This window comes from Pelobates fuscus, chromosome 1 (genome assembly GCF_036172605.1).
Source record: "Pelobates fuscus isolate aPelFus1 chromosome 1, aPelFus1.pri, whole genome shotgun sequence".
NCBI lineage: Eukaryota > Metazoa > Chordata > Amphibia > Anura > Pelobatidae > Pelobates > Pelobates fuscus.
This window is the reverse complement of record NC_086317.1, coordinates 6,386,183-6,412,991: the sequence shown is the minus strand read 5'-3', so window position 1 is coordinate 6,412,991 and position 26,809 is coordinate 6,386,183. Positions and strand designations below refer to the sequence as shown.

The 26,809-nt window shown below is 45.7% G+C and overlaps 1 protein-coding gene across 1 annotated transcript; it reads right to left on the bottom strand.

Moving 5' to 3' along the window:
• Positions 1 to 2: 2 nt before the first annotated feature.
• WDR3 (WD repeat domain 3) lies at positions 3 to 26,678 on the bottom strand. Its single transcript, XM_063445985.1, has 27 exons — positions 26,633 to 26,678; positions 25,381 to 25,565; positions 25,085 to 25,294; positions 24,155 to 24,273; positions 22,767 to 22,845; positions 21,070 to 21,165; positions 20,238 to 20,333; positions 17,355 to 17,456; positions 17,114 to 17,211; positions 16,776 to 16,880; positions 15,416 to 15,655; positions 15,234 to 15,327; positions 15,030 to 15,131; positions 12,322 to 12,407; positions 11,344 to 11,485; positions 10,925 to 10,981; positions 10,632 to 10,732; positions 9,516 to 9,627; positions 8,890 to 9,024; positions 8,471 to 8,521; positions 8,112 to 8,177; positions 7,764 to 7,856; positions 7,180 to 7,227; positions 6,919 to 6,962; positions 1,696 to 1,824; positions 1,394 to 1,487; positions 3 to 1,195 (listed from the first exon to the last, which is right to left on the bottom strand). The coding sequence occupies exons 2-27, from the start codon at positions 25,549 to 25,551 to the stop codon at positions 1,040 to 1,042; spliced, it is 2,826 nt and encodes a 941-aa protein (XP_063302055.1). The 5' UTR covers positions 25,552 to 25,565; positions 26,633 to 26,678; the 3' UTR covers positions 3 to 1,039.
• Between the last annotated feature and the right edge of the window lie 131 nt (positions 26,679 to 26,809).

Below are 26,809 nucleotides of genomic sequence, written 5' to 3'. Positions count from 1 at the left end.
CCCACAATGTGACTCAGACTAACGGCTCAAACTACCTCCTATTTATAGTTAGGACACGATCAATTGGACCCAACAGGCTAGCCAATAAGATGTACCGAGTGGGTTTGTTTTGTGTTTCACCCAACGCACATTTATAACCTCTCTTTTTTCAATTCCAGTGCGGACTGCAGACTTCTGACCAGGAACCTGCACTACATTCCAATAAAATAATATATTCTTAATGATTGTGAACCATGCATCCGTTCATATGTTCTAAACGAGAGAGAATACCATCTGTCAGCATTTATTATCTAAAGGAAGACTGTATTATGGATTTCCTAATAAAAGAGGATCGGTTCATGGAAAGGAAATTCAAAGAATCCATCCACAGTGATCCATCCACACACGCTTTGCTCAACATTTATAACATAATAAGAAAGTGTTAGAGCTGGCAACAGACCCTTTAAACTACAAGTACCCCTTCCAAATACTACAACTAATAAACTCAATTTATCCAGTTAGCTCAGGGGAGGGAGAGAAATGACCAAATATAGGTAATAAGAGCATCTCCATAAGCAGGGAGGGTAAATAAATGAAATGGTAGAATGTAAGCTCTGCTAACAAAGAACAGAAACAATCTCAAGCCAGAGGCAGGTTTATTGGATCCACTGAGTGCCTGGAGACTATTCCTGTTCTGTTATTCTGGGTTTGCTTCAGTGCATCCGGTATAAACTGCAATTGAATGTGCTTCCTTATCTTTTGATTCAGAGCATATCTCTGCTCACCAACTGTTCCTCTGTCTTTTATTCTTAACAAACACTTACGTGGATCTTCACATAAAAAAATAAAAGAACGTTTATTTTAAAGGCGTGTTTGTTTCCCAATGATGGTCAAGTCATACAGGTGAAAGGTCACTCCATTTGTGACACGTTGGGCATTAAATGGTAAAAAGCAGTCTGAACCAATCGCAGCTCTCCATTTCCTTTAGGGTGTGGCTTTCTCTGAGAGATTGGTTTATACTAGGAATGGATCGGAACAATGTCCTCTTGTCCAATGTGAACTAAGCAACAGTAAGAATTAGCTTCTCATTCTTTTTCCTTTTCCGCTTTTTCTCCTCAAACCTCTCCGTGGCATCTGCAAAAAACAAGACTTCTTCTTTAGCCTCGATCTCTCTCTTCAGGAACTGCAGGCCGGCCATGTTCAGCCCCATCACATCCTGCAGAGAAATATAGATTACATCAGCAAGGAAACGTTATTTTCAATTATTTCCTCCTCTACCAAGTTCAGCATGAAAGGGCACCATTCACATGGAGACAAGATGGAGACACCCAGTTCCAGGACAGATGCTGGCTTTCCTAGATTTCATTTTCTGAATTCACGAAACACATTTGGTAATTTTAAGGTAAAATCTTACCCGCTCTTCAGACACCCGCGAGATTGTGCAATTTTTCAGATCTTCAATTACCCCAAGAAGCATGTGGTTACTGGTTATCTGTCCGAAGTGGATCCTAGGAAAATAATAGATATAGATAACGAGACAGCCCACCAGTAAACCTGCAACTAATCATACACAGTCTGCAGTGGTACGGTTACTATCCTGCCACACTACCATGCAATACCACGAGAGTGAAGGATCAACAGCCCCCAAAAACAAGACCAGATCTCCTATTAAAGCCCCCAACCCCCACCCTCATGTCTCCCAAGAAAAGCACTGACCTCAAAAGGAAGAAAAGGCAGCGACAGATCAGCTCCACATCCTGACCACGTCGAATGTAATCCCTGAACAAAGTGAGGACATCCGGCACATAGGAGAATGGCAGAACGAGGAGCGCCTCTTCCAGCTCGCTGTCCGACAAAACAGAGTATTGTTACTGCCACTGTCGGCACAGTATTGCTAACAAGATATGACACAGTATTACCAACGGTACTGTTACTAATACGGTATAGCACAACATTACACACACGGTACTGTTACTAATACGGTATGGCATTACTCACACGGTACTGTTACTAATACGGTATGGCACAGCATTACTCACACGGTACTGTTACTAATACGGTATGGCATTACTCACACGGTACTGTTACTAATACGGTATGGCACAGCATTACTCACACGGTACTGTTACTAATACGGTATGGCACAACATTACACACACGGTACTGTTACTAATACGGTATGGCATTACTCACACGGTACTGTTACTAATACGGTATGGCATTACTCACACGGTACTGTTACTAATACGGTATGGCATTACTCACACGGTACTGTTACTAATACGGTATGGCACAGCATTACACACATGGTACTGTTACTAATACGGTATGGCACAGCATTACTCACACGGTACTGTTACTAATACGGTATGGCACAACATTACACACACGGTACTGTTACTAATACGGTATGGCACAACATTACACACACGGTACTGTTACTAATACGGTATGGCATTACTCACACGGTACGGTTACTAATACGGTATGGCACAGCATTACACACACAGCACGGTTACTAATACGGTATGGCACAGCATTACACACACAGCACGGTTACTAATACGGTATGGCACAGCATTACTCACACGGTACTGTTACCAATACGGTATGGCACAGCATTACTCACACGGTACTGTTACTAATACGGTATGGCACAGCATTACTCACACGGTACTGTTACTAATACGGTATGGCACAACATTACACACACGGTACTTTTACTAATACGGTATGGCATTACTCACACGGTACTGTTACTAATACGGTATGGCACAACATTACACACACGGTACTGTTACTAATACGGTATGGCATTACTCACACGGTACTGTTACTAATACGGTATGGCACAACATTACACACACGGTACTGTTACTAATACGGTATGGCATTACTCACACGGTACTGTTACTAATACGGTATGGCACAGCATTACTCACACGGTACTGTTACTAATACGGTATGGCACAACATTACACACACGGTACTGTTACTAATACGGTATGGCATTACTCACACGGTACTGTTACTAATACGGTATGGCACAACATTACACACACGGTACTGTTACTAATACGGTATGGCATTACTCACACGGTACTGTTACTAATACGGTATGGCACAACATTACACACACGGTACTGTTACTAATACGGTATGGCATTACTCACACGGTACTGTTACTAATACGGTATGGCACAGCATTACTCACACGGTACTGTTACTAATACGGTATGGCACAACATTACACACACGGTACTGTTACTAATACGGTATGGCATTACTCACACGGTACTGTTACTAATACGGTATGGCATTACTCACACGGTACTGTTACTAATACGGTATGGCACAGCATTACACACATGGTACTGTTACTAATACGGTATGGCACAGCATTACACACACGGTACTGTTACTAATACGGTATGGCACAGCATTACTCACACGGTACAGTTACCAATACGGTATGGCACAGCATTACACACACGGTACTGTTACTAATACGGTATGGCACAGTATTACTCACACGGTACTGTTACTAATACGGTATGGCATTACACACACTGTACTGTTACCAATACGGTATGGCACAGCATTACTCACGCGGTACTGTTACCAATACAGCATGGCACAGCATTAAAACAGAAGGAGTGGGGTAGAGAATCCACCTATATAAAACAAGTGGAAAGTCCAACCCACTAGAAATACCTCCCAAAATAAAGTGTCACATAAATAGGGTAGAATAATCTTTATTAATAATAATAATATACAAATACTAATTACACCAAAAAAGTGTGTGTGTAAGTAGTGGGAAAGAAAATACCAACACCAATAAAAACCTGGGTAGGTTAGACCTACAGAATCACTTTAGCTACAGATAAGACAATCAGAGTAGAATCACCTCAAATGTCTCAATACAAAGCCAACAGGAAGGTCTCATTTAAAGGAGAAAACATAATAGGGATAATGGTCTGGCAGTGGTTGTAGTGCCAATAATATAGAGAGCGGCAAGGCTAAAGTGAGGTCTAGGACTAAGTCCTAAAGTGTCTAGAAAAAAAGGAAAAAACTTCCTAGTAAGTAACACTCTAATTACCAATAGGGTAAGAGATAGAGAGGATCTCTAATGGACAAGGCCACAATGGGAGTAGCAAGTCCAATAATATAATCAGTAATAGAATAGTCAGAACACAAATAAATGAATTAAATCTTGTGGACACAAAAGTATCCAAATGTAAAGTTGAAACCTGAGATACCCTAAACTTACTGTCTAAACACACAGCCACTCACTGCTGCTTCACGGCAGCCTAACAGAATCCCTAAAAGCTATAATCATAGTATAGGACGCTAAAATAGCGCCATGAAAGTCCAGGTAAGTAAGAGTAAACGAAAAGAAGGCTTAGTAAGAGATCATAGCGTCGGCTACTACCAGCTCGACGCACGTTTCGGCGTGTTAGATACGCCTTTGTCAAGAGCATTACTCACACGGTACTGTTACCAATACGGTATGGCACAGCATTACTCACACGGTACTGTTACCAATACGGTATGGCACAGCATTACTCACATGGTACTGTTACCAATACGGTATGGCACAGCATTACTCACACGGTACTGTTACCAGTACGGTATGGCACAGCATTACTCACACGGTACTGTTACCAATACGGTATGGCACAGCATTACTCACACGGTACTGTTACCAATACGGTATGGCACAGCATTACACACACGGTACTGTTACCAATATGGTATGGCACAGCATTACTCACACGGTACTGTTACCAATACGGTATGGCACAGCATTACTCACACGGTACTGTTACTAATATGGCACAGCATTACTCACTCACACGGTACTGTTACTAATATGGCACAGCATTACTCACACAGGACTGTTACTAATACGGTATGGCACAGCATTACTCACACAGGACTGTTACTAATACGGTATGGCACAGCATTACTCACACGGTACTGTTACTAATATGGCACAGCATTACTCACTCACACGGTACTGTTACTAATATGGCACAGCATTACTCACACAGGACTGTTACTAATACGGTATGGCACAGCATTACTCACACAGGACTGTTACTAATACGGTATGGCACAGCATTACTCACACAGGACTGTTACTAATACGGTATGGCACGGCATTACTCACACGGTACTGTTACTAATATGGCACAGCATTACTCACTCACACGGTACGGTTACTAATATGGCACAGCATTACTCACACAGGACTGTTACTAATACGGTATGGCACAGCATTACACACACGGTACTGTTACTAATACGGTATGGCACAGCATTACACACACGGTACTGTTACTAATACGGTATGGCACAGCATTACTCACACGGTACTGTTACTAATACGGTATGGCACAGCATTACTCACACGGTACTGTTACTAATACGGTATGGCACAGCATTACTCACACGGTACTGTTACTAATACGGTATGGCATTACTCACACGGTACTGTTACTAATACGGTATGGCACAGCATTACTCACACGGTACTGTTACTAATACGGTATGGCACAGCATTACTCACACGGTACTGTTACTAATACGGTATGGCACAGCATTACTCACACGGTACTGTTACTAATACGGTATGGCACAGCATTACTCACACGGTACTGTTACTAATACGGTATGGCACAGCATTACTCACACGGTACTGTTACTAATACGGTATGGCACAGCATTACTCACACGGTACTGTTACTAATACGGTATGGCATTACTCACACGGTACTGTTACTAATACGGTATGGCACAGCATTACACACACAGCACGGTTACTAATACGGTATGGCACAGCATTACACACACAGCACGGTTACTAATACGGTATGGCACAGCATTACTCACACGGTACTGTTACTAATACGGTATGGCATTACTCACACGGTACTGTTACTAATACGGTATGGCACAGCATTACACACACAGCACGGTTACTAATACGGTATGGCACAGCATTACACACAGCACGGTTACTAATACGGTATGGCACAGTATTACTCGCACAGTACTGTTACTAATACGGTATGGCACAGCATTACACACACAGCACGGTTACTAATACGGTATGGCACAGCATTACTCACACGGTACTGTTACCAATACGGTATGGCACAGCATTACTCACACGGTACTGTTACTAATACGGTATGGCACAGCATTACACACACAGTAGTGTTAATATTACGGTATGGCATTACACACGGTACGGCATTACACACACGGTACTGTTACTAATACGGTATGGCACAGTATTACTCGCACAGTACTGTTACTAATACGGTATGGCACAGCATTACTCACACGGTACTGTTACTAATACGGTATGGCACAGCATTACTCACACGGTACTGTTACTAATACGGTATGGCATTACTCACACGGTACTGTTACTAATACGGTATGGCACAGCATTACACACACAGCACGGTTACTAATACGGTATGGCACAGCATTACACACACAGCACGGTTACTAATACGGTATGGCACAGCATTACTCACACGGTACTGTTACCAATACGGTATGGCACAGCATTACTCACACGGTACTGTTACTAATACGGTATGGCACAGCATTACACACACAGTAGTGTTAATATTACGGTATGGCATTACACACGGTACTGTTACCAATACGGTATGGCACAGTATTACTCACACGGTACTGTTACTAATACGGTATGGCACAGTATTACTCACAAGGTATTGTACAGTATGGCACAGTACTATTAATACTGCAGTATATAACATTACAGAGTATTAGTTTTGTTATTTTGTTAGAATTACAATACAGAAATAGATTAGTTTCCTAAACCCAGCACTGCCAACTCCAGCACCAGGCATTTAATGAGTGAAACAGGAATCACAAGATTAATATGGACTAACCTACCTGGATTTTACCTTCTTGAAAACATCCAGAACATAATCTGAGGGCTGGAAATGGAGATAATTATTAGAATCAAATCTCCCCCATCTTCTGAGATAACCGGCATTGTTTATAGAGTCACATCATAAAGGAGCACTCTGTCCCACCCTCCATTATATATTCTGTCTTATCAAACCTGTCCCACACTCTGTCCCCCACCCGTCATTACACACTCTTTACACTTCTCACCCCCAAACTAATTTTGTGAACTTTACTTTCACTTACTGAGATATTTCCAAACGCTTGTAGGATGGGATGAGTTCTGCGGGGAAACTATAAAAATAACCAACAATATTAATAAAACAGGCAACAAGTCACAGCATTCAAGGAGACTCTGAACAGACTTGCCACAGTTCGACAATACATCCTACCCCTTCTTTTGAGAACTCACATATGCCTTTTCTTTCCCCTGAGCAGTCACACAGCTCGAGCCAGCTTGCCCCGCCCCTGAGCACACAGCCCGAGCCAGCTTGCCCCGCCCCTGAGCACACAGCCCGAGCCAGCTTGCCCCGCCCCTGAGCACACAGCCCGAGCCAGCTTGCCCCGCCCCTGAGCACACAGCCCGAGCCAGCTTGCCCCGCCCCTGAGCACACAGCCCGAGCCAGCTTGCCCCGCCCCTGAGCACACAGCCCGAGCCAGCTTGCCCCGCCCCTGAGCACACAGCCCGAGCCAGCTTGCCCCGCCCCTGAGCACACAGCCCGAGCCAGCTTGCCCCGCCCCTGAGCACACAGCCCGAGCCAGCTTGCCCTGCCCCTGAGCAGTCACACAAATTCATAGAAATTCGTGGTCTCTACATTTATAGTTTTTACCTCTTTCCCGGCACTTTTGCAGAAGGCTTGATGCTCCTCTATTTTAGCACTCTCCTCTCTGTGCAGGTCAATAGCCTCCATAACGCGCTCAGTCTTAAAGAGAAATAGAATTCAAACATGTCAATACAACAAAGATCACTTCAAGCAAATGGACTAGTGGCAATCTCCCAGCTTTGAAAACCTTGATCAAGCAATAGTGTCTACCGTAAAATAAGTCTTTGGATGACGTTGTAGAAAAAACTCTCACATTGATTGTCCCCAACTTGTCCAATGTCTACTGACCATGGAACATATTGCAGGGTTTGGTATTATTTGGACGATGAGTGAAACTGGTTCTCTAGTACTCACCGATTTAATGGTCTCAATGGTTTTCTTCCCTGCGAGGCTAACCTCACCTTCACGCTCTCCAGCAACCTGTAAGTGATAATTAAATATTAACCGTAAGGAGATTCAGGGGGACATTCCCTAATATAAGGCACTATCTTGTGGAAGAAGACTTCCTGCCAAGGGTGACCCATGATTACTACTCACTCTGGGTCAGAACTGAAGCAGGGGCCCCAATAATGCTGGGGAACAATGTAGGATCATACAGGGGCCACAGAACTACTGAGGTTGGATGGCCTGTAAATAAGCCAGGTTAGAATTGACTAAGGGCTTTAACTCAGAGCCTGTGCAGAGTAGATCACTCTGGGGGCAGAAATACTCACCACCGGCTGTTCGCCTTTGGCCACACTATCCTCAAATTCTGCTTCTCTTTGCTGGAAAAAAAATACAAGCAATAACAATTAAAGACATACAGGACAGTGAATGGGTTAAAAAGCCGCAGTCCCAGGGTGAAACTGGTTGGGAGATATTTACAGAGGAAGGTACTGGATCAAAATTCCTTCCTGGATGTTAATTGGGCAGTTACTGGGATAAAAACGGATTTCATGATGCTAACTGGGTAATTAATGGGTTAATGACACAGGTCCCTGGATGATGCAGAGCATTTTGTTTATTGTTAGATGGGATTCCAGACCATAAAAGCACCAACTATATTAAAAGAAACATGGCTCAGATTTACCTTCATGGTTTTATGGTGTTAGCCCCATATATAACCAATTATTTGATCGACCCTCAGACTCACCATCTCTTTCTCCTCCTCCAGAATCAGGGGTTCCCTTGTTCTCTCCCAGAGTCGCAGAGATTTATCATGCGATGACGACACAATGTGATCCCCGTTTGGACTGACAGCCAGACACCAGATCTCTCCATGGTGGCCCTGGGCAACGCAAAAATCGCCATGAGCATAGCACTGCGTCACGCCAACAAGTGCAAATTGCTTGCGAAGACAGAGGCTACAAGCATTTTATTTTGTACAGCTATTAGGCACAGATATAATAGGATCATTTACCAAGATATTCCAAGCAGCAGTCAAGTTATTCAAAATAGATCTTGCACTAGCCACAATGGGTCAATGCGCAGCACAACCGAGTTCGTGGACACAGGCAGAGAGGGGGTGTTAAAGGGTTAAATATAAAAATACAGAGAGCAGGAGTGTCTGCAATAGGACTACAGAGCAGATGTAGAAAAGCCAGCCTACTAGGAAACCAGCACAATGAACACAGCATGGCGTCAATGAAAAACCTAATTTACTGATTCTACTCCTCAAACGACAGTCAGGTCAAGGTTTTTTTATTTATTTATTATTATTTAAGAAAAAAGTATATAGAAATGCAACAAAATAAACCCTACTTGGCGTTTTGGTCTTACCTCGAGCACCTGCACCTGCTGGAAGTGGTCAGCATCCCACTGCTTGACCTTCCGGTCCTTCCCGACACTGAAGAACAGGTGAGTCTTTGGAACAAACTGGAGGAACATGACACTAACGAAAGGAGAGAGAGAGAGAAAAAGAAGGTGGATAAATGAACGCAGAGAGAGTTATATCTCAATATCCGTCAGAGATCGCAGTGTGCCTGAATTCAGCGCAAGTAACATTTTCTTTTCTTTGGTTTTTACTATATATTGGGGCTGATGTGTATTGTAGTCGTTGCTGCTGGCCCAGCAGTAATGGGACTAAGCGCAGGACTTCTCTTTTTGTATTTACTTTGCATCACACAGCCTGGTTACAATGCTGCTGCCCATCCCATGTGTTCCCTATTAAGGGTTAATAAGTATAGGGGTGTATATAAAAAATACCCCTTTCTGTCTCATTAGAGATATCTTTGCCAGAAGCTCAAGGAAACAGGCTGAAGGGTCAGTGTTAGGACCCGCTTAGGGGGGGTCTGCCTTGACGTTGGCAGGCGGGCATTCCCTCCAATGGCCATTGGAGCAACTAAATGACCTCCATTTGTCTAAATATACATAGGGATTAAGGAGAAAGCGCAAGTAACATTTTCTTTTCTATGGATTGCTAGAACCTGCCGGTTTTACACAGATACAGTTCTTACATTGAAGGAACATACAGAATGACACAGACGGCAGGGAATTGGTTGCCAGGGTGATGTACAATGTAATTACTTTGTTCCCTGGACTCAGACAGCAATTACTAGGGTTTATATCAAGGTCCACGGGATTAATTTATGGTTTTCACCAGCTGACTTTCGTTGGATTGATTTTACAGCCGTTTTCTGACAGAAGGTGAACATGGTTTCCAGTCCATCAGACAGAATATAAAACCCTAACTCTGCCCATTTCCTTACCCTGAACCCTGCAGTGAGGGACTGTAAGCAGGAAACAGCGAGCGTGAGCGTTCTGAACAGTAAAGGATGATGGGAAGGGGTTTAAACAGCATTTCCACTTCTTTCAATTTCCACCTTCTGACACATAGCGAGAGGACAAGGACATGTATCTATCCCCAGCCGACTTCCTGAGACCAGAAACACTAACCTGTCATCATGGGCAAAGAGGGAGCGATGACAGTCTCCGAAATCCAAACCCCAAATCTTGATATTCCGATCGGCGGAGCCAGTGACTATTATGGAGCTGTCCTGTAAATGGTGAAGATCACATATCATCACTAGAATGAATATTACTGCCATATAACAGATACCGTTATAATGTTAGACAAACCCAGCCTGGAATGTCTAGGGGGAATACATATGGAATAGCAGGAAAGCTAAATTCTTTATAACAGTAAGACATAAACTGGGCTTTTAGTATCGGAGTATTACACAACTTACATGGGAGATGTCCAGGCAGAGCACAGGAAGCTTGTGTCCGTACAGTGACAGGAAGAACTGAAAAAAGGCAAAACCGGGGTTAGAGAACGAGCCAGAATAACGTACAGACCTGCGCCACCCGCATCACAAAACGCTGAAACAGAATGGAAGCTAAAACAGTAAATCCTGGAACAATTCTCCAACCTGGCTGTAAAACACGTCATAGCTAGTTTAGCCTAATTAATTGGAAACTTAATTGCAAAGTTTATTAAATAAACCCACAGGGGAAAAAAAAAAAAAAAAAGTACAGACCGGTGCGATCGCTTGCAGACAATTTAAACAATATACAACTGCGTTAATGTAACAGAGCAATATGTATCACTGGGGCTGCGACATGGAGCAGGAATGGTACTTGTATTATCACCCCATCCGTCACATACCTTCAGAGTGTCAACAAAAAAGATCTTGACTGTGCAGTCCAGCAGGGACACTGCTAGGAAGCGGCTGTCTGGGCTGTGACGTATGAACAAGACGTCCTCATCCAACTGCAATACTCGTGTCTGCTTCACCGATAGACGCCGACTGGAGGAGAGACAGACCACTATGAGCAAGCAGGAATGGAAACTGAACCAACTGTCTACATGTCCCCCCCTGCAACTGCCAACAGGAGATCGCCACAAAGGCCAGGTTTAAAAATCTAACTGGACTGTGTACGGACAACGGCCGCCACAGGGTTGTGTATGAATGGATATCAGCTATATGCCAGACACTGCGTATGAACGGACAGCACTCGGTCTGATTAATTGATAGCGGCTGCTGATTGGTGGAGCCTCTTCCTGATCTGGGATTAGGTCCGGAATAGCAAAGGCAGCTGGAATTTTAAACCAAAGTTTTCCTCTTTCTATATTCTAATACTAGCTATGACCCCCTGAGCCTCCAGAACAACCTGAATTGTTTGCAGCAGAGACTAAACATGTTACTAGAAACATTGCTCAAAAAGGTCACCCTCAGGATCATACATTGTGGGGCTAAAATTGGCTCTGCAGGGAGATAACAGGAGCTTTACGGATCCTATAGAAGCAGGAAAAGGATATAAAATGTATCAATGCATGGTTTAAAAAGAGTGAAAGTTTCTATCTACGTGGATTGCAATATCACACAGAGCTCAAGGGATTATCCTTTACTCCGAACACTCAGCGGCACCATGTCACCATTAACAAAAACATGGAAACCAAAGGCACGTCATTAAAACATCTCTAACAGGGATCGAGGATTCTGGAGGCTAATGGGATTCATTTATACGAAAGGGTCGGTTGCTCACACCATAAACATGTAGACTAGATTATGGAAAGGTTCTCCTGCAGGTGGGTATGTGTGATTAACTAGAATAGGTAAGGGCAGCACTCCATGTCCGTTACCTGCTCTGTGCATCAGACTCATCATTCACCAACTCAAACTCCCAAAACTTCACACATTTATCTGCACCTCCTGTGGCGAAGCCTCTCTACAATGAAAGAAATGTAGACATGTTAAAAAATAACGCAGTAACCAAAGCAAAAGACAAGCAAGTCTAAGTAAGTTCCCTGATCTACTGTGTTATTAGTAACCGGGCGATCGCTCAGTAAGTTCCCTGATCTACTGTGTAATTAGTAACCGAGCGATCGCTCAGTAAGTTCCATGATCTACTGTGTAATTAGTAACCGGGCGATCGCTCAGTAAGTTCCCTGATCTACTGTGTAATTAGTAACCGAGCGATCGCTCAGTAAGTTCCATGATCTACTGTGTAATTAGTAACCGGGCGATCGCTCAGTAAGTTCCCTGATCTACTGTGTAATTAGTAACCGAGCGATCGCTCAGTAAGTTCCCTGATCTACTGTGTAATTAGTAACCGGGCGATCGCTCAGTAAGTTCCCTGATCTACTGTGTAATTAGTAACCGAGCGATCGCTCAGTAAGTTCCCTGATCTACTGTGTAATTAGTAACCGGACGATCGTTCAGTAAGTTACCTGATCTACTGTGTAATTAGTAACCGGGCGATCGCTCAGTAAGTTCCCTGATCTACTGTGTAATTAGTAACCGGGCGATCGCTCAGTAAGTTCCCTGATCTACTGTGTAATTAGTAACCGGGCGATCGTTCAGTAAGTTCCCTGATCTACTGTGTAATTAGTAACCGGGCGATCGCTCAGTAAGTTCCCTGATCTACTGTGTAATTAGTAACCGGGCGATCGCTCAGTAAGTTCCCTGATCTACTGTGTAATTAGTAACCGGACGATCGCTCAGTAAGTTACCTGATCTACTGTGTAATTAGTAACCGGGCGATCGCTCAGTAAGTTCCCTGATCTACTGTGTAATTAGTAACCGGGCGATCGCTCAGTAAGTTCCCTGATCTACTGTGTAATTAGTAACCGAGCGATCGCTCAGTAAGTTCCCTGATCTACTGTGTAATTAGTAACCGGGCGATCGCTCAGTAAGTTCCCTGATCTACTGTGTTATTAGTAACCGGGCGATCGCTCAGTAAGTTACCTGATCTACTGTGTAATTAGTAACCGAGCGATCGCTCAGTAAGTTACCTGATCTACTGTGTAATTAGTAACCGAGCGATCGCTCAGTAAGTTACCTGATCTACTGTGTAATTAGTAACCGGGCGATCGCTCAGTAAGTTCCCTGATCTACTGTGTTATTAGTAACCGGGCGATCGCTCAGTAAGTTACCTGATCTACTGTGTAATTAGTAACCGGGCGATCGCTCAGTAAGTTACCTGATCTACTGTGTAATTAGTAACCGGGCGATCGCTCAGTAAGTTACCTGATCTACTGTGTAATTAGTAACCGGGCGATCGCTCAGTAAGTTACCTGATCTACTGTGTAATTAGTAACCGAGCGATCGCTCAGTAAGTTACCTGATCTACTGTGTAATTAGTAACCGAGCGATCGCTCAGTAAGTTCCATGATCTACTGTGTAATTAGTAACCGGGCGATCGCTCAGTAAGTTCCCTGATCTACTGTGTAATTAGTAACCGGGCGATCGCTCAGTAAGTTCCCTGATCTACTGTGTAATTAGTAACCGAGCGATCGCTCAGTAAGTTACCTGATCTACTGTGTAATTAGTAACCGGACGATCGCTCAGTAAGTTACCTGATCTACTGTGTAATTAGTAACCGGGCGATCGCTCAGTAAGTTCCCTGATCTACTGTGTAATTAGTAACCGGGCGATCGCTCAGTAAGTTCCCTGATCTACTGTGTAATTAGTAACCGAGCGATCGCTCAGTAAGTTCCCTGATCTACTGTGTAATTAGTAACCGGGCGATCGCTCAGTAAGTTCCCTGATCTACTGTGTTATTAGTAACCGGGCGATCGCTCAGTAAGTTACCTGATCTACTGTGTAATTAGTAACCGAGCGATCGCTCAGTAAGTTACCTGATCTACTGTGTAATTAGTAACCGAGCGATCGCTCAGTAAGTTACCTGATCTACTGTGTAATTAGTAACCGGGCGATCGCTCAGTAAGTTCCCTGATCTACTGTGTTATTAGTAACCGGGCGATCGCTCAGTAAGTTACCTGATCTACTGTGTAATTAGTAACCGGGCGATCGCTCAGTAAGTTACCTGATCTACTGTGTAATTAGTAACCGAGCGATCGCTCAGTAAGTTCCATGATCTACTGTGTAATTAGTAACCGGGCGATCGTTCAGTAAGTTACCTGATCTACTGTGTAATTAGTAACCGGGCGATCGCTCAGTAAGTTCCCTGATCTACTGTGTTATTAGTAACCGGACGATCGCTCAGCAAGTTACCTGATCTACTGTGTAATTAGTGACCGGACGATCGCTCAGCAAGTTACCTGATCTACCCTGTAATTAGTGACCAGGCGATCGCTCAGCAAGTTACCCGATCTACCGTGTAATTAGTGACCAGGCGAGAGATCGCTCAGTAAGTTACCTGATCTACCCTGTAATTAGTAAACGGGCGATCGATCAGTAAGTTACCTGATCTACCCTGTAATTAGTGACCAGGCGAGAGATCGTTCAGTATGTTACCGGATCTACCCTGTAATTAGTGACCGGGCGAGAGATCGTTCAGTATGTTACCTGATCGATCGTGTAATTAGTGACCGGGCTAGTAAGTTACCTGATCAGGTGACAGAGAAATAGACCATAATGCCCCATTATGAGCTTCCACCGAATCCAGGAGATTTCCTGAGGCCAGGTCAAAGATCTGCAGCTTTCCAGACTGAAACAAACAGGAAGTTACTAAACAGAGTGATAAGGGGGAGCTGGTACTATAATATCTGCACACCAAGCGCGACAGCCAGTCTTGGCCCGGGACTATTACCTTCGTTCCCACAATAACATGTCGATCGCCAGGGACAAAGAGGGAGCACAGGGCATATTCACACGGCATAGTCCGGATACACTGCAGGGTGGACCTGGACGGATAGAAACAGACAATGTGACATGATTATCTCCTATGACACCATCGTTTTAAAACAGGAACAGGTTATTAAAATAAAGTACCTGTTCCAGATTTTGACAGCTTCGGCTGACGCTGAGAGCACGGCAATGTTGTCAGAGCTGAATGCTAGCGTGCGCACATCACTCCGGTGCCCCCCAATGGTGAGCTGCAAACTCTTGGTGACCTCCGTGAGAGCAGCTGGCGTGGGCTCTGACGGCAGCGAGAAGCACTCTAAACTGTTGTTCTGGAGGAGAATGACCACTTTCACCATCCCCTTTGGAAACACGAGTAAATCGAATGATCTGGGGAGACACACACTCACTTTAAAACAGACTTCTCAGAAAAGTTATCTAGCCAATCTACGGTCAGCAACAGATATATACGGGCACTAGACACTAAAACCACTACACTTTAATGCAGAGGTTATGGCCTGTACCGGCAATTTGACAAATGTAAACTGACATTTGTGAGAAGTAGCAATGTTCCCTTTTTGTCACCAAGACACATACTAGTAAAGACTTTAAATAATTGAAAGTCAGCCACATTTGGATTAGTTGTCTATTCGATGCATGCTTTATCGTCTCTCTAATAGAAGTATTGGTATGACCTTTGATCAATCGTAAGGATTCCATTGTACAGCGCTACATAAATAATAAAATAATACCAGAAAAGGAGGAGAGGGTGATGCGGAGAGACCAGAGTGCCGCTGAATAAAAAGAGTTTAACAACTTTATGGGGGGACATGCAGGGCATGAGAAGAGGAACAGAGTGTGGATGCGGGCGAGGGCTACAGGAGAACAGGGATCCACGGGCGAGGGCTACAGGAGAACGGGGGATCCACGGGCGAGGGCTACAGGAGAACGGGGGATCCACGGGCGAGGGCTACAGGAGAACGGGGGATCCACGGGCGAGGGCTACATGAGAACGGGGGATCCACGGGCGAGGGCTACAGGAGAACGGGGGATCCACGGGCGAGGGCTACAGGAGAACGGGGGATCCACGGGCGAGGGCTACAGGAGAACGGGGGATCCACGGGCGAGAGCTACAGGAGAACGGGGGATCCACGGGCGAGGGCTACAGGAGAACGGGGGATCCACGGGCGAGGGCTACAGGAGAACGGGGGATCCACGGGCGAGGGCTACAGGAGAACGGGGGATCCACGGGCGAGGGCTACAGGAGAACGGGGATCCACGGGCGAGGGCTACAGGAGAACGGGGATCCACGGGCGAGGGCTACAGGAGAACGGGGATCCACGGGCGAGGGCTACAGGAGAACGGGGATCCACGGGCGAGGGCTACAGGAGAACGGGGATCCACGGGCGAGGGCTACAGGAGAACGGGGATACACTGGCGAGGGCTACAGGAGAACGGGGATACACTGGCGAGGGCTACAGGAGAACAGGGATTAAGAAAGTCCTCATACTTTATTTTAGAAGAAGCTTTGATGTTGCTGATTTTCTGGATTTCATCTTGAAGAGTTCTCTCAATCACAGGCTCCTCTGGAGTTTCTCCTTTCTGGGCTTTCTTACTGGATAAGAAATAGACAAGTCACAGCAGGTATTTACCTGTGATAAGCTCTTGATGTACAGAAGGTTTTAACATTTGTCCTGAATTTCCATTTTAAACGACTTGCACAACATAAAAATATTTACCCTTCACATTGGAGCAATTACTCCACAGATGGCTGCCAGTTACCCCGTAAGCTGAGGGCAATTAATCTCTTACCCACCACTGACCTACACCCCAGGTCACTGCACTCACTTTGCTTTCTTCCTGGCAATTTTCAGCTTTCTCTCCAGTTTCTTGTGTATTTCCTCTTCATTCAGGACACAAAATATTTCCAGGACAGAGTCCGTGCCCTGCAAAAAAAAAAGCACATATGGGTGGGTGAGTGTGGGGCGGGAGACATGGCTGATGGGGCAGAATGGTAGTGCGCTACATTGTGTCCGAGTGCCAACATGTACAATGGAGTAATCTATAATCAGAAAGAACGAATACTCACGTGACAGGCCAGGAACCGCTTTGTTTGGTCTGTCCGCAGCGTCACCACCCGGTCCCTTCCTTCTCGCATTATGGAACCATAGCTGCCACAGGTCAAGATGCGCTGAGATCAAAAACGTGGAATTAGAACAAAAACAAACCCAGCAGGTGCCATTCAGGTTAATAAAGCATAAACACAGACACCAACATGGGGGAGTACCAAAGCAAGTGCCATTCAGGTAAGTAACACAGTATAAACACAAACATGGGGGAGTACAATTGTATTATTGGTACAACAGACATCATAAAGTGTATCCCAATAATAGAAGAATACAGCGGAGTGCAGTTAGCATAGCCAATATATTGAGATCAGATTACCTGATCGATCGTGTAATTAGTGACAGGGTGAGCAATGGCACAGTATGTTCGAATCTCGGTCTCCTGTACCCCTAAGCTATGCTGCTGCACCCCGTATGCCTGGCTTCCTGTGCTTCTCCCTCCAATACCCCCTTGACCTTCCACACATACCTAGTCTTCGTGTAACACCCAGTACCCCCACACCACTTTACGTTTATGAATTGTCCTCATCCTTTTTGACATTTCTGCGTACATACACGATTGGGTTACTTTGCCTTCACTTGATGTGAGGGAGGGGACGTCGACCACTAGGATTGTGCAATACTTACCCTAACAGGATATGTAGGATTAAGTTTAATTGTGGTGTGGGAATCTGGAAGAGGAACATACTAAGCAGATATATGTCCTTCCAAAACCCAGAAGATACCAATTCCAAAAACAGTGTACCGGGGTTCCTTTATCCTGTAGGCACTGCCAATATCTCGATGGAAAGTTACCTATGTGGTGTGAGATACCACCTCATGGTTGACTTGGAATGCATTTCCCATTGGTTAGTGTTGGCCTGATCATAATTCTTGAGAGTCTGATATTTCTTGTAAAGTGGGGAATGATTTTATCCCCTGGATGGATAGTAAGCGGGGTACCTTAGTCGCTCCAGGCTTCACCCTGTTTATTAGCTTAATATCTGTAGAGTAGCACTCCAATACTTGAATGGATTTGGTTATAGAAGCCTGGGCGTGTGGTCTCCATTGCTTTTATAGGAAGACACACCGTACCTTTCTATTGTGGATAATACTACCGGCAGAGAAGTCGTAAGGTCGCTAAGGAATAGTAGTACATAATCTGCGAACAACGCTATCTTATGGTCATACGTGCGTTTGAAATCCCTTTATCTCTGGTTGCCTTTTGACCATGGGGCCCAGCGGTTCGAGTGTTGTGACAGGGGACACACGTCTTGTACCATTTGTGATATAAAAAGCTTCGGATAAAAATCCTGAATTCAAAAAGGGAGCCAATGGGATAGAATATAGCACTGATAAGGCTTTTAAAATGTTTCAGGAAACCATCATGTATCCCTCAGCATCAAGGGCGAGGAGCAGTTCAGTCAGGCTTCAAAAATGTATTTTAAAACCGCTTTGCATATAATTTTAGATCAACATTTAGTAAGGATATCGGCCTAAAGTTCGCACTGTGCTTTAGGGATTTCTCTGGTCTGGGTAGGGTTAAGAATGCCTCCAATATTTCCCTTGGTCCTGAATCATTTGTCAGAGAATTGAAGAAATAAGTGACATGTGGTGTCCGCGTTTGTGTTAATTTAACTAAATATGAATCGGGAATTCCATCTGGTCCCAAAGCTGTGTGACTACCAGCCAGTACTAGTGAATGGCATTCCAAATAACTAGACTTCAGGCAATGAGGGGAAACGGAGCATTTCCAGGATGCAATCTCTCTTTTTGTAGAAGTTGTATAGGTAGTACAGAGAAGCTAGTTAGCACGGGACCATGATCATACCAGTAGATTACATCTATATGAACTCTCAATGGAATTTTCAGCGACAACCCATCCACCCAACACAGATCGAGCCTGGAATACACACGATGTACATTGGAATAAATATTATTGCGATTCCTATTTATTAAAAAGTCTTCATATCATTCTCTGGGGAAGTGACAGCATTGAGTGTACCACCCCTCCACACCAGAATCTTAGTTGGGAATCCTCATCGATACGAAACGCCATGCACTCAATTTAGTGAACACTGCAAATAATTTTATTTTTGCCATTGTTGCCGCCGACAAATCTGGGAACAAGGTAATATCGCCAAAGGGGTCAGGGAGACATTTTAGCTTATGCGTGGCTTTCATGAGCCTCCTTAAGGTGGTAAAAGTGTTTTCTGACTGTAGTGTCCCTAGGCAAATTTGTTGGCAAGTGATTGGGGCTTTGGCAGGTGGTGGGCCCTGCCCAGCATCCAGTCTTTCTCTGTTACTTCTGGGGTTAGGGTTTAGAAGATACAGACCAGAAATGTAGCTAGATCCGGCATCCCTACTGACACTGGGATCCAATGGATCCTGATGTTATTTCTGCGTGTCCAGTCCTCGATATCAGCCAGCTTCTGAGCTAGCGCCAAGTTGAGCTCCTCCAGTTGCTGTACCCTATCCGCAATATTTCACAAAGCTTAGATTCTGACAGCGTCTGATGTGGCGTATCACTCATCTAGATGAAGATGAGACCTTTTCTTGACTGAGGTCGGGACTTTTGAGGATTCCCTCAACTTGTTTTGTTTCAGTGGTGATTGCCACAGTCTAACACACTTCAGGTCTAGTATCATCGGGTGGTCTACTCCACCATTCGACTGCTCTCCTTGTAGGTCAAACCACGCCCAACAGATAATTTTTTTCAATAATTACAATACTCTAAATTACATCATACAGACACAAACCGCCCATATACATTCTGTAGAATGGATAAATCATATTAAATGGTGGAAGCCCAGGGCTAAATCTGTGCTGAAGAGATTCACATTAGAACTCTTTTAGCCTTATCGTACCTGTTCTGGGACCTCCTCCACGTCCTCCGCTTCCTCTTCCTCCCCTGCGGACACACCTTTGGTTCTCTTAGTCTGCGGACCCTCCGTGACGTCACTCTGCAGACACAGAAAGCAGTATTAATATCATTTCCAAAATCCAGAGACCGCCCTCCAGTAGATAACTAGCTATAACGTGCACCTACCAGGAGCCTTCTAAAGCCATCACTAAACCATGTGATTGTTCTGTTAACCATCTTTGCTGGTACATTGGAATTCCTATGTTGTGCTTTGAACTTCTCCTGCAATACGCTGTTGGACCTTTGTATGGCTCCCTTTTAGATTCTTTTTTTGTGGATTGTGTAGTTTGTTGTGTTGCTTTGTTTATAAAGCAGCACCCCCAGCATAGAACTTCCTGGAGTGGTAATACCTACCTGAACTACATCCTTTGTGCACAAAATTAACAAGTAGCCTTGGTGAGCCACAACAGCAACATTGAGCACCCAGCTACCAACATTGACAGGCTATAAGGCTATAAGTATATTTGTGTCAGTGGTTTGGGTGCACATATTTGTCTTTGGGTCTCTGTTAAAATCACTATTTTACATTTGGAGAGTCACTGGAAGATTTTAGAGGTGTCTCTATACATATTTTTCAGCGCACTAGCACTTTTCTCTTTTCTGTTCTGTTAACCACACATCCCAGTGATTGCAGCATTTAACTTAGCGGGCTCAGGTGGATTGGTTCCTATCATACGATGGTGTATGGAATATCCAATGGAAGTGGGGTACCAAGTATTAGAACTGGAATCATTTGTATTCTGGTGTCCACGGTAACAGTGACTACAATCACTTACCTCTTTTATGTATGAAACACGCCAGGATCTCAGCTCGCTGTCGGCAGACCCAGTCAGAACACGGCTTTCTTCTGAGAGGACCGCGAGCCCCCAGACCTAGAGACAAGAGGCTCGTTTAGTTTGTAAATTCACATCTTATTAAATACAAGTTCTGTTCCTTTTTAACAGCAGTCGTGGATTTATAAAGTATTATGGTATTAAGGTCACCGAGGGGTTAATCTGATCGCAACTTGGAGACTTGGCAGGAAACTCAATGAATAACCTTTAACCCCTTAAGGACACGACATGTCATGTTTCCCTTTTATTCCAGAAGTTTGGTCCTTAAGGGGTTAAAGGAACACTATATTCACCAGAACAAGTACAGCTTAATGTGCGTCATGCAGCGTATTGTATTTGTTCTGGTGAGTAGAATCATTCCCTTCAGGCTTTTTACTGTAAATACGGTCTTTTTAGTTAAAATGCAGTGTTTATATTACAGCCTAGTGATAACTTCACTGGCCACTTCTCAGAGCAGTGTTTGGCTCTGCTCCCAGCCCGTCTCCTCGGCTGTGATTGGCTGAGATCACCACTTCTGAGGTCAGCCAAGGAGGCAGATCAGGGGTGGAGCCAGCACCAACAGGAAGGAATAAAGGCAAGATTTTACTATATTTAGGGGGGCAAGGGCGGCGAGATGGTGTTTTTAACATTAGGAATACAGGGATAAAAGAGACGCTAAGGATTATAGCCCTAACATTTAACAAATATTCAAAGACCTGCAGAGGGCCAATATCCTGCTACAACATACTGTATGGCGTGACGGCAGATATCCTGCTACAACATACTGTATGGCGTGACGGCAGATATCCTGCTACAACATACTGTATGGCGTGACGGCAGATATCCTGCTACAACATACTGTATGGCGTGACGGCAGATATCCTGCTACAACATACTGTATGGCGTGACGACAGATATCCTGCTACAACATACTGTATGGCGTGACGGCAGATATCCTGCTACAACATACTGTATGGCGTGACGGCAGATATCCTCCTACAACTGCATGGCGTGATGGAAGAGGGCCGATATCCTGCTACAACATACTGTATGGCGTGACGGCACAGGGCCGATATCCTGCTATAACTTACTGTATAGCGTGACAGCAGAGGGACAAAATACGGCTACAACTTATTGTACGGTGTGACGGCAGAGGGCCAATATCCAGCTATAACTTACTGTATGGGGTGACGGCAATATCATGATTTGAAACAGTAACAAAAATCTGAGACATACCGCACCCATAATGCAGCAGCATTACAATAAACGGATACAAACGTAATCATTGGGGGCAAAATGAAAAATCTCTTCAAATTGAGGTTTTTAACCATTTCTTTTGTTACGATGTGACTACAAACAACAAGCTGTAGTGGTTATGGTGCGTTGAGGGCCCCTGTATGAATCAGCTCAGCTGGGTCTGAGAGCAGATCGTGGAAAACTAATGTTTAGATCTGGATTCTACAATTAATGATTAAATCTGGGAAGACAGGAGTTTATGATTTGAAGAATCTGTCCATGGCTCCTGGCTTTTCATACAGAAATGACATTTAAATGGTCGTTTTTTAGCTTGTCATATACAGTGACAGATGTACCAGAAAGCGCGCCCAGCATAGCCGAGTGCGCATACAGACGCAGAACTGACAATCTAATGGGCTACATACCTCCGTGCGGTGTCCCACCATGGTCTGGAAGCAATGCTGTGTGTCCAGATCCCACCATTTCACCAACGTGTCTTTACCACTGACAGGGAGAGAAATGGGTTACTGATGGTTGCCAACCCAGGACAGGACCAATGAGAAAAATACCCCAACAACAACAAAGAGACCTTTCAAAATAACCTCGGGAGGCACATTGTCAATGTCTTCAAAAAGGAACCTTACAGTACAGGTCATTCTAGTTCACTCGAGACCTTGACAATGACCTTGGGGGGGGGGGGGGGGGATAATGTGAGAGGCAAGGCATTGCAACAATGACCCTAGATGGGTCTTCACAACTAAACTGCATCCAGAACAGACCCATCTCCCACCAGAAACTTTAATGAAGAGACTGTCTCCAAAGTACATGCGTTACTGCCTCTAGTAAAGGAAACAGTCACAGTAACCGATAACTGGCAAATCAAATTTACAACTCAAAGCCGTGAGCTCTAACATGCACATTCATAATCCCCAAATTCCAGAATGTGATGGATTTAACTAGTGAGAATTAGACTGAATAATCTCCTGAAGGAATGTGGGAAGGGCAAGTTAAAATAAAAGCAACCAAAGAATTTTCATTTTGCTCTGTTTGATAACATAACTCGGAGTAAACCAAAACAGGCCCAGCTTTGCCCCTCCAGAAAACTACTATGTGATGTTATTATATATTGCATATTTACATTGTGCCAACCCATGCCGTAGCTCAACGAGAGTGAAAAAAATAAACTGCGCAGGTCTCAGAGATGGGGAATGGTGATACTTCCTGAACCCGTCCCTCGTTACCATAAATCTGCCAGGAGACCACCTCAATAATGAGCTCTTGTGCAGGCGAAAGTATAAAGCGGAGGTCTATGGAGGACCAGCGAGACCGCGGCATCTTACTTACACAACGTCTTTCTCGCCAACGACAAAACTTGATTGCGTTAGCTCCACATTGTGTCAGGCATAGGAAATATACCAAGACAAACCAGTCCCTACTCTGTCTCTGAATATCTTTTGCCTGCGTTGGAGTTTTAGTGTGATGTTAGATCTATGAAATGCTCATTTTGGGGGGTGATAGAGGTGACGAGACACGTTAACCATTTTCTGATTGCATTCAGAGCACAGTTGTGACATCATACAATAATTTTCTCCAGCCTGTCATTTTTATTTGTTGCTTTTTGTAAATTTTTGCAGCTGTAAACTCAGAATTGGGGAGTTCTGTAATTTGTAGACATAAAACTCAAGAGCCTAGTTACACAGAGGACAAATTGACATTCTCAAACCTCATGCAAATCAGATCAAGAACAACATTAAAATTGCTAGCTCAGAGGACAAGCAGACATGGGTAGAGTGTCTGACAGCTGGTGACTCACCTGGTGACGAGGAGGTTCCTCTCTTTGAGGAATACAGCCTGTGTGATAGCATCCTTGTGTCCCTTCAGTCTATACAAACCACTCTCATTAATCACATCCCACACAATCACATGCGTGTCCTGCGAGAAAAGAATGTCTAATTAATACAGTATCTGCACAGAGCAACGTCCTGTCTGCTGGAAAACAAACCGTGAACATTCAGCTTCACAGTAACAGACAATGAAACAATGATGGCGTATTCACTAAACAGCGAATTGGAAAACCAGGATTTACACCCAATTGAAACCAATCCAGCCACACTGGGGGTGTAACACAGGGCTCGACAAATCCCAGGTGCCAGGGATTAGTCAGCCCAATCAGCGGAGACAGTCGGCTGTGCAGAATGGAGGTGGAGTGGGAGCAGTAATCTTCCTGCAGCGATGGCAGGAGACGGAATATGAAGTCACTCCACCCCGGCATCACTAAATAGCGTGTGAGCAAGGAGATTACAGCACAGCCCCATCGGACCCCAGGAAAAAATGATCCACTCCAGCTCTCCCAAATATAGGGAGGCTGGGTGGATAAATCAATTAAAAAAAATATATTTCTGAGTGTCTGTTTAGGTGACCAGCCCCCCTCTGATCCCACAGGAAAGGTGATTTTACACACCTTTATTTCCCCATGCCAGTCTCGCCTCCATGGCCGAGAATCTATCTTGATGAGCTAAGCCAAGCCAATGCTTTCCCATAGAAAAGCATTGGGAGGCAATTGCTGCACTGTGCCAATCCTCATCTCACAGAGAAGCATTGAATTAACGCATCTCTATGGGAAACATTCAGCTCCTCCGTACAGAGCGTGGATACACTGAACGTAGGAAGAAGGAGCAGACTGTTCCTAAGGAATATCCTGGCTGTTTAACCCTTGCAGGGCTGACCGGTTGCACCTCCGCACCTTGGATCCTGATACCAGACGGCCCCCCAGGTGATCATAGCTCATAGTGGTCACTGCCTCCTTGTGTCCGTTAAATGTAATTCCACTCTCTCCGCTCAGCAAGCTGAAAATCCGAATGGATCCGTCCTCGTAGCCCACAGCCAGCGAAAGTCCGTCAGGGGACGCACACAGATAGGTGACCTCGTGTTTCACACCCCGGAGGATGAGAACCTGGAAGAGAAGGAATAGACCGGGAGATTAGGCAAATTTTCATTCATACGAACAGACAAGGGATAATCGGATTGGCTGACACTCACCTTCTCACTTTTGCGGGTGTCCCAAATAAAGACATGCTCGCAAGCCCCAACAGCCACATAACGCCCCTTCTCCCCTCGCAAGGTGACAAAGACGACATTCGCTTTCTGACTGGCAATCACTCCAAACACCGCGCTGGGGGCATAGCGCAGGTACTGCTTGGTAAGACCCATCGTTTTCACAAACACTGTAAAAATACAAACCAGATATCTCTGGTTGGGGTGGTTGGGGTCAGTTGGGGGGGCTGGGTTGGTTGGGGTCAGTTGGGGGGGCTGGGGTCAGTTGGGGGGGCTGGGGGTCAGTTTGGGGGGGCTGGGAGAGGTTGGGGTCAGTTTGGGGGGTTGGTTTGGGGGGGCTAGGAGAGGTTGGGGGTCAGTTTGGTGGGCTGGGAGAGGTTGGGGGTCAGTTTGGGGGGCTGGGAGAGGTTGGGGGTCAGTTTGGGGGGCTGGGAGAGGTTGGGGGTCAGTTTGGGGGGCTGGGAGAGGTTGGGGTCAGTTTGGGGGGGCTGGGAGAGGTTGGGGTCAGTTTGGGGGGCTGGGAGAGGTTGGGGTCAGTTTGGGGGGGCTGGGAGAGGTTGGGGTCAGTTTGGGGGGGCTGGGAGAGGTTGGGGGGCTGGGAGAGGTTGGGGGGCTGGGAGAGGTTGGGGTCAGTTTGGGGGACTGGGAGAGGTTGGGGGTCAGTTTGGGGGGCTGGGAGAGGTTGGGGGTCAGTTTGGGGGGCTGGGAGAGGTTGGGGGTCAGTTTGGGGGGGCTGGGAGAGGTTGGGGGTCGGTTTGGGGGGGCTGGGAGAGGTTGGGGGTCAGTTTGGGGGGGCTGGGAGAGGTTGGGGGTCGGTTTGGGGGGCTGGGAGAGGTTGGGGTCGGTTTGGGGGGGCTGGGAGAGGTTGGGGGTCGGTTTGGGGGGGCTGGGAGAGGTTGGGGTCGGTTTGGGGGGGCTGGGAGAGGTTGGGGGTCAGTTTGGGGGGGCTGGGAGAGGTTGGGGGTCGGTTTGGGGGGTCTGGGAGAGGTTGGGGTCGGTTTGGGGGGGCTGGGAGAGGTTGGGGGTCAGTTTGGGGGGGCTGGGAGAGGTTGGGGGTCGGTTTGGGGGGGCTGGGAGAGGTTGGGGGTCGGTTTGGGGGGGCTGGGAGAGGTTGGGGGTCGGTTTGGGGGGGCTGGGAGAGGTTGGGGGTCGGTTTGGGGGGGCTGGGAGAGGTTGGGGGTCAGGTTGGGGGTCAGTTTGGGGAGGTTGGGGTTAGTTTGGGGGGGCTGGGACTTACCTGGCTGCGGTCGGTCTCTCCGGATCCACGTGCTCAGGGCGCATGCGCTCAGCGAACAGGAAGAGCCAGCCGGCCTTGGCCCCGCCCCGCGCGTGACGTCACCAGTCCCCGCCCCTCCGCCCCGCTCCGCCCCCTGCGCTCCGCCCCCCTGCGCTCTGCCTTCCGGTATCGGGTCAG